The sequence below is a fragment of the Saimiri boliviensis genome, chromosome 9, assembly GCF_048565385.1.
Source record: "Saimiri boliviensis isolate mSaiBol1 chromosome 9, mSaiBol1.pri, whole genome shotgun sequence".
NCBI classification, from domain to species: Eukaryota; Metazoa; Chordata; class Mammalia; order Primates; family Cebidae; genus Saimiri; species Saimiri boliviensis.
This window is the reverse complement of record NC_133457.1, coordinates 62,138,824-62,154,216: the sequence shown is the minus strand read 5'-3', so window position 1 is coordinate 62,154,216 and position 15,393 is coordinate 62,138,824. Positions and strand designations below refer to the sequence as shown.

The 15,393-nt window shown below is 41.4% G+C and overlaps 1 protein-coding gene and 1 pseudogene across 4 annotated transcripts in view; both read left to right on the top strand.

Moving 5' to 3' along the window:
- The window catches only part of TRANK1 (tetratricopeptide repeat and ankyrin repeat containing 1), a 127,083-nt gene that overhangs the window by 63,927 nt on the left and 47,763 nt on the right, over positions 1-15,393 (top strand). For 3 of the 4 annotated variants that reach the window (XM_039461848.2, XM_039461849.2, XM_074406001.1), the window contains one exon: positions 1,130-1,261. In XM_039461848.2, the coding sequence (XP_039317782.2) occupies positions 1,130-1,261 (132 nt within the window). Of the gene's footprint in view, positions 1-1,129; positions 1,262-7,272; positions 9,565-15,393 lie in introns of those variants that run through there. The other variant, XM_074406002.1, reaches the window with a different exon arrangement.
- Positions 11,770-11,918, top strand: LOC120360856 (U1 spliceosomal RNA; annotated as a pseudogene).

The window sequence follows — 15,393 nt, the reverse complement described above, 5'->3', positions numbered from 1 at the left end:
CTGGGATTACAGGCGTGAGCCCCACCATGCCTGGCCAAGAGATTTTGTTCTTACACAGAGATTGGTGGATAAATATTTTAATGTAAAGCCTGATTGAAAGCTGCTTAATCGAATCCTCCCAGTTTCAGATTAGGAAACTGGAAGGCAGAGAAGTGTGGCTCTGGTTAGGAATGCCATGGTTACCCATTGTGTCTACTTTTTACGTTAGTTCCTGTGATTATAGGTGGTATCAGTAAGATCAAGCCTTCGAGTTGACAAGTTTTAAACCTTGATTTGTTTCTCAGAGGAGAACTCTGACATGGTGACAAATGGGTGTCCAAAGATTTGACAGAAGTGTGTGACTTTCCTAGATCTCAGGAGCTCCAAGGAAGGAGTCTGGGAATAGAATTCAATATATGTCCTATTGATAATAATGTAGTAGGGTAATCTCACTAGAGATACTGGCTTGATTATTAAAGCGGAGGCCGTTGTGCCTCACCCAGATCCTCTTTACCGCCAACCCCCTCACCCCCACCTGCTGTCAATGGTGGCTGCTAACAACTCACAGCTGGCCCCTTGGCCAGAGAGTTGCTCCTTGCTAACAGAAACCACTTCCCAGGGAGCTTCCTTCTGGACCTTGGCTCTCTCCCCGAGTGCATTCTGTAGCTCTCGATTGACTGACATGGGGATTCAAAAGGCCAGCCCCAGTGCCTCAAGGTGGTGCAGAGCGTGGCGCATTCCTGCTGCAGAGCTGCTCTTGAGGTCAGGCCGGAGTGACCCCACTAGGATCATGTCCTTGCTTAGCTGCTTCCTCTACCTGTCCTGCCTCCCTCACTCTTTCTCATGCTGTCTCTAGCTCAGTCGCGTGTATAGAATCCCCATCTCAGGCTTCTAGGGAACCTGACCTAAGATGATTATGGGTAACTTTCTGTAACTCCTCCTCTCACTTGACAAACACCTGTGTCTCCCCACATCTGTTTGTGGTGAGTGGAAACCTGTGTTGGATTCTTCATTTGATTACCTTGGTGTGATCCACATTGACTTGCTTTGCTGATTTTCTTTTTTTTTTAATCTATTGCTGCTACACAAATTAACTTTGCTGACTTTCTGTATGTGGAAAACATTAGTAAGTCATTTTAATTCCCTTCAGAGGAAAACCATCTTTTCCGGTGGTTAATGGATCACAAGCCCGAGTGGAAAGGTCGCATCAACCAGAAGGATGGGGACGGCTGCACTGTCCTGCACCTCGTCGCTGCCCACTCCCCAGGATACCTCATCAAGCGTGAGTAGCGCCCCCACCCAGAGGGTGTGCCGTGTCTGGATTGTGCCAGGCATGTGAGGACCCACACCACCGATACCTTGTTTTACCCATTCTATCCCTGGCTGGCTCAGAGGGCTAAACTTCCCCGTGAACCAAATTTGATTTTGGTGGGTGGGTGGGTAAACTGTAGGCAGAAAGAAGGTGGGGTGAGAGAAGGAAGAGTTGCTGGGCTTCAAGTGCTCTTTCAACTTGAAATGGCTTCTGTGGGGTTGAATGGTTCAAGAACATGGGCTTCTGGCTGCCTTTGCTCTGTGCACCCCCACCCCAGTCACATGGTTACTCATTTTATGTTCTGCCACATCAGTGTTAGCTGCCAGAGAGAAATCGTGAGTCAAACCGCACGTGGTTCTGCCTTCATGGCACTTAGAATCTGACACAGGGACTGCATCTTCCTATATGTGCTGGGGCATATGAGGGAGTGAGGCTGGCACATGTGAGGAAAAGCTGGTTCTCCTGACAGTGGGCACCGTGTTAGCCTGGGAAGCAGGAAGGCTGTGTTCACTCCCACAGGGCTCTCTGATGTCACTCATTTTTCTTGAAACTCTCAGACCCCCCCTCAGTTTTTGCTTTCTGTTCGGGATGGATAGAAACATATTTTTTCCCTTAATGATAATCGACCCAGCCTCTATGGAAGGGAGGTGACGGGAGTGGTGGGGAGCTTGTGTCTGGTGCTGCTGCTGCAGCCTGGAGTTCATCATAGGAACCAGGCTGGGCTGTCATCTTCTGATGGCAAGAGATGTTGGACATCTGGGTTTTTTTTGAGATGGAGTCTTGCTCTGTCACCCAGGCTGGAGTACAGTGGTGCCATCTTGGCTCACTGCAACCTCGGCCTCCTGGGTTCAAGCCATTTTCCTGCCTCAGCCTCCTAAGTAGCTGGGACTACAGGTGCGAGCCACCACTGTGCCCAGCTAAGTTTTGTAACTTTAGTAGCTATGTTGGCCAGGCTGGTCTTGAACTCCTGACCTCAAGTGATTCTCCCGCCTCAGCCTCCCAAAGTGCTGGGATTACAGGTATGAGCCACCATGCCCGGCCAGAAATCTGGATTTTTTTTTTTTTGGGGAGACAGAGTCTCACTCTATTACGATCTTGGCTCACTGCAACCTCCACCTCCTGGGTTCAAGCAATTCTTCTGCCTCAGCCTCCAGAGTAGCTGGGACTGCAGGTGCCCACCACCATGCCTGGCTAATGTTTTGTATTTTTAGTAGAGATGGGGTTTCACCATGTTGGCCAGGCTGGTCTTGAACTCCTGACCTCAAGTGATTCTCCTGCCTCAGCCTCCCAAAGTGCTGGGATTACAGGCGTGAGCCACCATGCCCGGCCCAACAAAATCTGTTTTTAAAACTATGAAATCTTGTGATTTTTCAGTGATCTGTTCAGTTTTAAACATACCTGTAAACTAGACCCAACCTGAAGGCCTCCTTTTGGGGACCTCTGGGCTGGTGGTTACTCCTGGGAAACCACACTTTGCTCTCCTCAGCATCTCTCAGGAGGATCCCAGCGAGGCTTGTTTCTCTAATGTCATTCCAGCTGAACTGGGACATAGGAACCTATATCTAGGGAAAGAAGGGAAAGAGTCTATGGATTTTTGAGCTTTATTGACATATCATTCATATACTATATAATTTACCTGTTTAAAGGTGTGCAGTTAAATGCTTTTTGATCTGTTCAGAGTTGTGCAATTATCATCACAATAAATCTTAGAACATTTTTATCATCCTAAAAAGAAACTCCACATCCATTAGTGGTCGTTCCATTTCCCCCACCCCTAGCCCTAAACACCACCACTTTTTGTCTGTGTAGATTTGCCTATTTTAGATATTTCATATAAGTGGAATCATAGAATATGAGGCCTTTTGTGACTGGCTTCTCTCACCAGCATATTTTCAAGGTTTATCCGTATTGTAGATGAATCAATACTTAATTCCTTTTTATTGCCAAGTAATATTCTGTTGTATAAATATACCACATTTTGTTTATTCATTCTTCAGTTGATGGGTGTTTGGGTTGTTCCCACCTTCTGGCTGTTATGAATAATGCTGCTGTAAACATTTGTGTACAGGGCATTTGTTTTCATTTTTCTCAGCTAGATACTCAGGAGTAGAATTGCCGGATCACATGGTGACACTATATTTAACCTTTTGAGGAACTGCTGGACTGTTTCCCAAAGTGGCTGTTCCATTTTACAGTCTTAACAGCAGTGTATGAAGATTCCAGTTTCTTCACATCCTAACCCTTGGTATTATCTGTTCTTTTGATGTTTTTGCATTTTAGTCCCCCCTTAAAGGCAGTGCTATTCTGGCAAAAAAAAAAAAACAAACAAAAAAAACTGGCTCTTCAAGAGAGAAGCCCTGAATTACAGCATTTCTTGATTTCCATGGTATAATCAGGGGTGTCCGATCTTTTGGCTTCCCTGGGTCACACTGGAATAAGAATTGTCTTGGGCCACACATAAAATACAGTAACTAACAATGGCTGATGAGCTTAAAAAAAAAAAAAGGTCTGTGCACAAATCTCAATGTTTTAAGAAAATATGTGAATTTGTGTGGGCTGTGGGTTGGACAAGCTCGGAAATACTCCCAGGGTGGCTCAGTTCATGGTACCAATGTGATGTCATGCAACAGAGTAGGGAAGAGATCCATGGTAGGATGACATTATATTTTGTTTTTAGCGTACAGCTACATATTAAGATAGATGTAACAAAACCTCATCATAGATAAGAGCAAAATGTACTAACAATTCGGAAGTAATGGGTTTTGTTTGTCATACTTTTTAAATTATAATTTGTATCAACCAGTTTGCAACATTTCTGGATATTAAACAGTTGGCTCTTGTGAATTGATATGAACTGGGTCTCGGCATACCACTGTGCTAAAGGTAACATTAGCCTAGAATTACGGTTAAAGAATGTGCCACCAATCATTGTGCTCTCTTTATGTATCTCTATTCTGCAAATCTTCAAGAAAAAAATACTCCTGTCTGACTCTTTGATTTGCAAAAAACACATCTCTAGGTCTCCTGACATCCATGTGGCTTGAGAAGTATTTGGGTATTTTATATACATGCTATGCCCTGGGTACTAACTCGGTATGTGTTCCATTCAGATTTCAGCCAGCACTGTCCAATGCAAGTATAATGAGAGTCGCATACACAATTTAACATTTTTTTTACATGAGTCATGTTAAAAAAAAAAAAGGTCATATTTATTTTAATGATATATTTTATTTAACCCATGTATCCAAAATATTGTCTCTGTTATTAAAATAAACATTATGAGGTGTTTTTCTCTTTATTTTTGTTTTGAACTATCTTTGAAATCCAGCATGCATTTCACTCTTGTCACGACATCTCATCATGCAGTAGTCACATTTCAAGTGCTCTATAGACATATGTGGCTTAGACTCTAACCCATGTGTGGCTTAGAATAACAATTTTATACTATTTCTTATAAACACAGAAACCCTTCCAGCTTTCTGAAAGTTGGGAGGATAAAATATGAAGTAAAGAGAGGGCTGGCTGGGTGTGGTTGCTCACGCCTATAATCCTAGCACTTTGGGAGGCTAGGGTGGGTGGATCACTTGAGCCCAGGAGTTGGAGACCAGCCTGGGCAACATGGCAAAATTAACTGGGAGTGGTGGTGGGCATCTGTAGTCCCAGCTCCTCTGGAGACTGTAGCAGGAGAATCGCTTGAACTTGGGAGGTGGAGGTTGCAGCAAGCTAAGATCGTGCCACTGCACTCCAGCCAGGGGCAACAGAGCAAGACCCTGTCTCCAAAAAAAAAAAGGGCCGTTTCTTCCTTCATATAGATGTCAACGTAGACTGCCACTATGACTTCCAATGAATGAGGCTTCTCAACTCTCGCAGGCTCCTTCTCCTTCTGCTCTCTTCCATACCCTCTTCATCTTCCTCTTTTTTATCAGGGAAAATCTAATCCCTTAAAAAAAGTTTTATTTTGAACTAATTTTAGACTTACAGAGAAGTTGCAAAAATCAGGGATTTTCTGTACTCCCCTCACACAGCTTCCTCCGAAAGTTAGCATGTATATAGCATGATTTCATTATGGACTTGGATATTCATTTTATCCTATGGGATAACATCCAGTACTATGATGATTTTGTTGCTAAAGTTGCTCCAGCTTTAGCCATAAGGTGCTCCTTTAGACTGGTTTCTGTGTTCCTTCAAAAAAGCCCCCATCTTTATTTAAGCGCTTCCTTATTTTCAGACACCACAAGATGTTCCAGGCTGATATTGTGTATTCCCTGTTCCAGCCCTGGAATCAATCACTTCTCTAAGGATGTCTAGTTCCTATTGGAGAATGTTAGAGGAAACAAGATCTGGTACTAGATATGCCATTAAGTGGAAGGTCACTGTTTCTAGGACTTCTCAGCAGACAGGGCTAGGACATATGTGTATGTGCACTAACTGATGATACTACAATTGTTATTGTTGTATCTGTCTGCATATGTCTATGTTAAAAACCATGAGTTTATACTGATATCTCTGATTCCAGTACAGACACCATGATCATTTAGCCTTTTTTATTTATTTGTAATGTCATTCATCTACAATATATTTACTTAATCAGTTCTATGAGTCTCAGACTAGGTAACCCGTAATACCTCTGTGAGAAACACATTTACCCTCTAGATTTTTATTCATTTTATGTTCGTTTATTTGCAGTGTTTTTTGTCTTCAGCCTTAGAGCCTCCCATTAAGATACTGATAGTTCTTTTCTTTCTCACTCCTTTTACTATGGTTATGGTAGTAATTTGTAGAGCACTCAGGCTCGTTAGTTTTAGTGTGTGTATTCTGTTTTAGGCTTTGCCCCACACTGTGATTGATTTTGTTTATATTTTGGTTTTATGAAGGGCGTGTGAAATACTACCATGGTTCTAGGAGTCAGAACTTAACAAAAGATAGGCTTAGAGAAATGTCACTTCTTTCTTATCCTTGCTCCGCTACCATTTTCATTTCTTCCTCCTTTCTGTCCCCTGCCCATCCAGCCCTATAATCAGTTTCTTTAATTTCTGGACCATTCTTTCTGGATTTCTTTTACAGCAGTGAGCACACGCGTGCTGTTTTCTTATACCTCCTTTTTTTTTTTTTTTTTTGCACGAAGAGTTACATTGTCTTGATACTCTTTGGCACTTTACTTTTTCTTTCTTCTTTCTTCTCTTTTCTTTTCTCTCTCTCTCTATTTTTTTTTCTTTGAGTCAGGATCTCATTCTGTCACCCAGGCTGGAATGCAGTGGCGCAGTCTTGGCTCACTGCAGCCTCACCCACCCAGGCTCAAGCGATCCTCCCACCTCATCCTCCTGAGTAGCTGAGACTACAGACATGCCACCATGCCTGGCTAAGTTTTTTTTTTTTTTTTTTTTTTAAATAGAGACAAAGTTTTGCCATGTCTCCTGGGTTGGTCTCAAACTCCTGGGATCAAGCAATCTGCCTATCTTGGTCTCACAAAATGTGGAGATGACAGGCATGAGCCACTGTACCTGGTCTGATTTTTTCATTGAGAGTGTGTGCTGGAAATCATTCCTTATTAATTCATATGTATACATGCATATGTAGTTTTGTTAGATATCATCAACGTTTCATCTAGGAGAGGGTTGTGCCAATTTGCATTGCCACCAACAATGTATGAGGGTGCCTCTCTCCCAACAGCCTCACCAGTAGAATTTGTTTCCTTATTTTAAAAAGTTATCTGGGGCTGGGCGCGGTGACTCAAGCCTGTAATCCCAGCACTTTGGGAGGCCGAGGCGGGTAGATCACGAGGTACACGGTGAAACCCCGTCTCTACTAAAAATACAAAAAATTAGCTGGGCGTGGTGGCGCGTGCCTGTATCCCAGCTACTTAGGAGGCTGAGGCAGGAGAATTGCCTGAGCCCAGGAGGTGGAGGTTGCGGTGAGCCGAGATCACGCCATTGCACTCCAGCCTGGGTTACAAGAGCGAAACTCTGTCTCAAAAAAAAAAAAAAAAAAAAGAAAAAGTTATCTGGTAAGATAGATGAGAATTGTTTTTCCAGTATAGGTTCAATTTGCATTTCTCTAATTATGTGTGAGTTGGAACTTTTAAGAATGTGTTTAATAATCATTTTTATATCTTTTACCATGAATTATATTCATGCCTCTTTCCCATTTTTCTGTATGAGTTTGGTCCTTTGTCCTCAATTTTTAATTTTTTGTTTGTTAGCTCTTTTGTGTGTTACATATTGCAGTTATTTTTTCCAAATTTGTCAGTTGTCTTCTGACTTTGGTGTTTTTTGTCATGCAGTTTGTTTTTATGTAGTCAAATTTATCAATCTATTGTTTATTGCCCCCAGATTTGGAGTTACAAAGTCTTTCCTTACACCAAAGTTAAAGAGGAGCTCACCTGTATTTTCTTCAGATGACTGTAGTGTTTCCTTTTTTAACATTTAGATTCTTGGTTCATTGTAGTTTAATGTAATAATCTAGCTTTCTTTTTTCCAAACGGTTACCTATTTGTCTCTGCACTATTTATTAAAAGTCTGTCTTAACCTCAGTAATTTGAGATGCCACTAATGCTGGACTTTCTGTTCTATTCTGTTTATCTCTTTGCCTATTCATGTGTTGTAGGCTTCTTTGAATCACCTTTCTGAAAACCAGTTTAAAATCTTTCAGTATACTTTATACCCACCAGGATGACTAAAATAAAAATAGATAACAACAAATGTTGACAAGGAAGTGGAAAACTTTGATACTTCATATATTGCTGGTGGGTAAGAAAAATGGTGCATCTGCTTTGGAAAATAGTCTGACAGTTGCTCAGAAAGTTAAACAGTTGCCATAAGACCAGATATGCTGCTCACAGGTATATACCTAAGAGAGATATAAACATGCCCAAAGAAGAACTTGTACATGATTGTTCTTACCAGCATTATTCATAATAGCCAGAAAAGTGGAAACACCCCAAATCTCCATCAACCAAGGAATGGATAAACATAATATGCCATATCCTTACAATGGAATATTACTCAGCCATAAAAAGGAAGTACTGATACATGCTACAACATGGATGAACCTTGCAAACGTTGTGCTAGGTGAAAGAAGCAGACACAAAAGGCCACATGTTCGGCCTGGTGCTGTGGCTCACACCTGTAATCGCAGCACTTTGGGAGGCCAGGGTGGGTGGATCACGAGGTCAGCAGTTTGAGACCAGCCTAGCCAACATGATGAGACCCTGTCAGTACTAAAAATACAAAAATTAGCTGGGCGTGGTGGCAGATGCCTGTAATCCCAGCTACTCGGGAGGCTGAGACAGGCCTCCCGAGTAGCTGGGCTTACTGTGCCATTGCACTCCGGCCTGGGTGACAGAGCAAGACTCTGTCTCAAAAAAAAAAAAGGCCACATGTTGTGTGATTCCGTTTATATGAAATTCCAGAATAAGGAAATCCCTAGAGACAGAAAGTAAGTAGATTACTGGTTTCCAGGGGTTGGGGGAGGGGAGTAGAGAATGACTTAATGTGTATGAGATTCACCTTAGGGGTGATGAAAATGTTCTGGAATTGGATAGTGGTGATGGTTGTACAACTTCATAAATATACTAAAACTGATTAAATTATACACTTTATATTCATTTATTTTTGAGGCAGAGTCTCTTTCTGTCACCCATGCTGGAGGGCAGTGGTGTGATCTTGGCTCTTTGCAGCCTCTACCTCCCGGGTTCAAGTGATTCTCCTGCCTCAGCCTCCCAAATAGCTGGGACTACAGGCGTGCACCACCATGCCTGGCTAATTTTTGTATTTTTAGAAGAGACGGGGTTTCACCATGTTGGCCAGGTTGGCTCAAACCGCTGACCTCAGAAGATCCGCCTGCCTTGGTGTCCTGAAGTGCAAGTACTAGATTGATGTGTAGAAAATGGGAAAGTGGAATATTTCCTTACTCCCTCACTGGAAGGGATTTACAGATGCTGACAATGCTTGGGAACCTGAAGAAAATTTTGAATCTTCAGAGTTAATTGAAGCATTTATTAATTCTCAAATTAAGTAAGAAAAGGATGGTACAAAATACTTTATCTCAAACAAACAAACAAACAAAAAAACCCCCCAAAAACCACAAAATACTTTATCTCACAGTGAATCTGATGACAGCAAATCAAAGAAGGAAAGAGATGCTACTGAGAAACCAAGAGAGCTTGCTAGAGGTCTTAATCCTGAAGGAATAATTGGTGCCACAAACAGCAGTGGAGAATCGGTATTTCTCATGAGATTCAGATGAGACCAAAGTGATGCTGGCAAAAGAGACAAGTATGAAGTGTCCTCAAATTGTAATTGCCTTTTATGAAGAAAGACTAACTTGGCATTCTTGCCCGGAGGATGATGCTAGTGATTGTTAACATTGTTATATATATATATATAACCAAGACCCAGATTTTCTTTCTCTCTCTCTCACTCTCTCTCTCTCTCTATCTATCTCTCTCTATCTATTGATAGCTATAGATATATAAAATCTGAGTCTTGGTTTTTTATTTACTAGTGTGAAGAAATAACTACATTCTAATGAAAGTCAAGTTTGATATGTTCATTTTGAAATGGTGTTGGGAGAGTTATTGGTTTTTTTTTCCAACAATAGCTCTGTTTACTTTGAACAGAGAGACAAAATTATCTGTAGTTGCTTCCCTTATCAGAAAAGAACATTCAATACCATGGTGTATTATTTCCTCTGCAGTAGAGAACAGATTTTCTAAGTGTTGGGGGAAATTTTCATAGTCATTACTCAGTCATAACTTGGGTTTTCATAAGCCTAAGGATCATTCTGGTGGTTTCGTTTTTGTGTATGTGTATGTAAAATGCACATGTAATAGTTTTCCTTTTGTTTGTTTTAAACAATTGCCAAAACAGAAGTCTCAGGTAAACCCATGTTTCCAATGTACCATCATCCTGAGCAACCTAAGAGATAAATCACTTCCAGGTAAATTGAAAATTTTCCTGAAGCCATGCATATCAAGTGAAATAAATGATTCTAATTAATCAGACAATTTAAATTGATTTTTTTTTTTTTTGAGGCGGAGTTTTGCTCTCGTTGCCCAGGCTGGAGTACAATGGTACGATCTTGGCTCACTGCAACCTCCGCCTCTCAGGTTTAAGCAATTCTTCTGCCTCAGCCTTCCTAGTAGCTGGGATTATAGGCATGTGCCACAACACCCAGCTAATTTTGTATTTTTAGTAGAGATGAGGTTGCTCATGTTGGTCAGGCTGGTCTTGAACTCTCGATCTCAGGTGATCTGCCTGCCTTGGCCTTCCAAAGTGCTGGGATTACAGGGGTGAGCCACCATACCTGGCCTTAAATTGATAATTTAAAAGCATTTATATCTACAAATGCAATAGTTTGTTTGCAAAATTCCTTAAAGAAACATTTTATTACTGCCAACAACCCAACAACCCCCCCTCCCATCCAGATGAGGAAACTAAACTAATCCTAGTATGTTTTAAATAAATAAGACAGTTAAATGGGCATTTGAAAAGTTTCTTTGAGGGAGCCATTTCTCTTCTTTCTTTCTTTTTTTTTTTTTTTAAGTTTTATTTTAGGTTGGTGGGGGTACACGGGCAGGTTTATTATATAGGTAAATGGGATGTCCTGGGGTTTTGTATAAAGATCATTTCATCACTTGGGTAATAAGATTAGTACCTGATAAGTGTTTTTGTTTTTTTTTTCTGATCCTCGACCTTCTTACATCTGCCACCCTCAAGCAGGCCCTAGTGTCTTTTTCTCTCCTGGTATCCATGTGTTCTAGTTGTGTAGTTCTCACTTACAGGTAAGAACATGTAAGTTGAAATCCCTGTTGCTGCATTGACTAAAAGATCATGATTCATGGAATATCTAAGACGTTGCTCATGGAAATGAATCAGATGGTTAGAGATGTTGGCAGTTTAGGATCTACTGCTATAAATGAGTGAACAAACTCTTGTAATCTAAACCAGCGATCCCCAACCTTTTTGGTACCAGGGACTGGTTTTGTGCAAGACAATTTTTCCACAGATGGTGGGGTGTGATGGAGGGGTGGGAGAGGAGGATGGTTTTGGGATGAAACTGTTCCACCTGAGATTACCAGGCATAAATTAGATTCTCAAGAGTGTCAATATAGATCCTAGATGCCACTTAGGCACAGTTCACAGTAGGGTTTGCTCTCCTTGAGACTCTAATGCTGCTGCTGATCTGACAGGAGGTGGAGCTGAGGCGGTGATGCTGCTGTCCTCTGCACACTTCCTGCTGTGTGGCCGGTTCCTAACAGGCCATAGACCAGCACCTGCCCACAGCTGAGGGGCTGGGGACCCTGGATCTAAACGATTGACTCCCATGTTTTTTCTTTACCTCAACTCATTCCTTATATGTAGCTCAGTCTTTTCAGTATTTGCTTTGCTAGTTCAGCAGAAGCCAGGAAAATCAACTTTGCATTAATCAGAATGTTATCCAGCTATATATCGTTTATTATTTAAAATACTGGTGAATGAATGCTTACCTGGCAGGGAGATACCATGATCATGAAGGTGCTTTCCCAGGGCGAGGCTTATCCATTGCACTCCGGATGTGCTGACCCCTGCGATTTCCCGAAATGTGCATGATTTGTGGTAGTGGGGGACTGCGTTCACGCTCTCCCCTGGTGTATAAAAAAGTACTGAATGATGATCAATAAATACTTTTATATTCCTTTAAAAAATTCAGACACTTCCAAAGAATGTGATGAAAAGTAAATCTCTTTCTACAAAATCAACTACTAAAATGTTTTTTGTGAGTCTTTTCAGTAATGTATATTAATAATGCCAGTTTTTTCCCTTTTAAATATAAATGTAGCTACACTCTACATTCTGTTCAGCAAATTGCTTTCTTCACTGAATGATGTATCTTAGTCATCTTTTCCTAATAGTATCTGCATGGCAGTTTCATTATTATTTTTTTTTTTTTTGAGACGGAGTTTCGCTCTTGTAACCCAGGCTGGAGTGCAATGGCACGATCTTGGCTCACCGCAACCTCTGCCTCCTGGGTTCAGGCAATTCTCCTGCCTCAGCCTCCTGAGTAGCTGGGACTACAGGCACGTGCCACCATGCCCAGCTAATTTTTTGTATTTTTAGGAGAGACGGGGTTTCACCACGTTGACCAGGATGGTCTTGATCTCTTGACTTCGTGATCCACCCGCCTCGGCCTCCCAAAGTGCTGAGATTACAGGCGTGAGCCACCGCGCCCGGCGGCAGTTTCATTTTTTAACAGCTCATAGAATACTCTATTGTGACCATATGTGACTGATAGATGGTTAAATGTATTTTTGTTCGTTTTGCAATGGAAAACAATGTTTGGAGACCATTCTTCTACGTTCATGTTTGTGAATCAGTGGGATTGTATCTATAGGATGATTTCCTAGTTGAGAAACAGCTTGTTTGAAGGAATTGTACATTTTATTTATTTGGATATATTTTAATTTTATTGAAATTTTAAATATATTCAAAAATCAAAAGGTACAAAATGTATACATCAAGGGTCTCTATTCTTCTTCTATCTATTAGGCACCAAGGAATGAATGTTACTAATATCTTGTATTATTTTTCTGCAAATATTTTGTGATGTACAAGTAAAAGCATGTGTGTTTAAGATGTGTTAGCATATTGGTATGTATTTGGATTTTGAAAGCTATTGCTAACTTAAACCCTAGAAATGTTGCTTGATCACTGTGTGAGTTTGTTATCTCCTCCTTTTTTTTTTGAGATGGAGTTTCGCTCTTGTTACCCAGGCTGGAGTGCAATGGCGCGATCTCGGCTCACCGCAACCTCCGCCTCCTGGGCTCAGGCAATTCTCCTGCCTCAGCCTCCTGAGTAGCTGGGATTACAGGCATGCGCCACCATGCCCAGCTAGTTTTTGTATTTTTAGTAGAGACGGGGTTTCGCCATGTTGACCAGGATCGTCTCGATCTCATGACCTTGCGATCCACCCGCCTCGGCCTCCCAAAGTGCTGGGATTATAGGCGTGAGCCACCGCGCCCAGCCTTTTTATCTCCTTCTTAAGTATTTTTTGGTACATAGAGAATCAAGAACTCTCCAGATTATTTAAGTTGGTCTAAATTTTAAACCCATTTGAAAAAATTGCACTGTCAGTAGGACCTTAGAAATCTTGAGCTTCGTTTGTAGATTGGTGGGTGCTTATTACAGTGGTCTCACTGGCTCTGGTGCTTAGTGATTTGAGAGGTGGGTGCTTGTTGTTACAGTGGTCTCATTGGCTCTGGTGCTTAGTGGTTTGAGAGGCCCAGGATGGCAGACACTCAGGAACTCCCCAAAGCTGGGCAGCAGCAGGACCCAAGCCTAGATATATGGCTAGCTCCTAGAATTGAAGTGAGGTTGGATCATGGCGTCTATCTTGGTTACAAGCTACACTCAAACTGATTTAGGCAAGAAAGAGAATTTATTGTCTCATGTGACTGAAGACTCCAAAGTTTGGTTCAGGTGCTTGCTCCAAAGCTGTCTTCAAGAATCTCTCTTGCCTCTTAGTCCTTTATGTGAGGAAATAACTACATTCTAATGAAAGTCAAGTTTGATATATTCATTTTGAAAGTGGTGTTGGGAGAGTTCCTGGGTTTGTTTGTCAATAGCTGTTTGTAGTTATTTCTTCTTTCTGTCAGGTTCATTTTTAGACAGGCGGCCTTTCAATTAAGGCCCCCAGAACCTTCAGGCTTACTTTATGCTGATTTGTCAGTCTCAGTCAAAGAGGATACCTTCTCCCAATATTTCAGTACAAGTCCTCCTAGTGTGTCTTAGAGACTGACTTTGGTCACATGTCCTCTATGAACCAGTTAATCACTAGAGCCAGAAGAATGGAATGATCTGATTGGCAAGACCCTGGCTAGAATTTAGGCCCTGGAAGAGGGTATGGGACGGAGCCAGAAGAATAGAATTATCTGAGTGGCCAGAAACTGGGAAGTGTTAGCTCCTGGACCTGGGGGTTGGTGAAGTGGTGGAGAATGTGGTTGTTACAGGGGTGTGTGTCTGTCCGTCTGGTGTTCACACGATCAAATCAGGTAAAACTGAGAGAGAGGAGGTGCCTTCTCAAAGAAAGACTGAGTGATTCTCAGAAAAAGGAAGAATGGATACTGGCCAGACAAAAAAGTCATTCTGATTTGTTGGTGGTTTTCAAATTTTGCTTCCTTATGCCCTGAAAGAATTTTGAAAAGCTGTGTACCTCTCTGCATGTGTTTAAGTTGACATCTGGAATTTTGTATAATTTTGTACACAAAATTTTGTATAATTTTGTATAATTTTATGTTTAATTGATATTTAAACATAAAACTGTTATTTCATGTCTTTACTTGTGTTTAATAGAATGGAAATGATGCCCTCCAAAATTTCTGTGACTGTAAGGCTCTAAGCATTACTTTCTTGTCAGGATTGAGTTATTACTAATTACCAATATGGTGCTTATCAAAACAACATAAATATAGTAAAGTTTCTATAATTGTTAAACATAAAAATAAAATTCTGGAGGGAAGTAGGTAGGGGGTGGATTATGTAGTGCCTTTTAAAAGAGGTTTTGCAGGTCCTTTGGGTTGATAACCTGGAGGTCAGGAGTTTTTACCTCCTTTGGGGGAGTATACTATAGTTACGCTGTGTCACCATACACTTGGTGGCTTCAAACAACGTCCATTTCTTAGTTCTCTAGGTCAGTGGAGTGACATGATGTGACTGAGTTTTCTGCTCAGTGTCTTGCAAGACTGAAATCAAGGTGTTGGCTTTGGCTGTGTTCTCATTGGAGTTCTGGGCCCTCTTTTAATTTCACATGGTTGTGGCAGAATCCAGTTCTTTGCCATTGTTGGATTGAGGTCCCAGATTCTCTGCTGGTTATTAGCTAGAGGCTGCTCTGATTATTAGCCAGAGGCTGCTCTCAGCTTCTGCAGGCCACACTCATTCCTTTTTCTGTCTCCTGTGTCTTCAAAACCAGCAGAGGAGAATTTCTGTGCATGAAATCCCTCTCATACTCTGAATCTCTGATCTCTAGAACTTTGACTTTTAGGACTCATGTGATTAGATCAGGTCTCTCTGGATGATCTTCCTATATTAAGGCAAACGGATTTGGGACCTTTGTTTCATTTGCAAAGT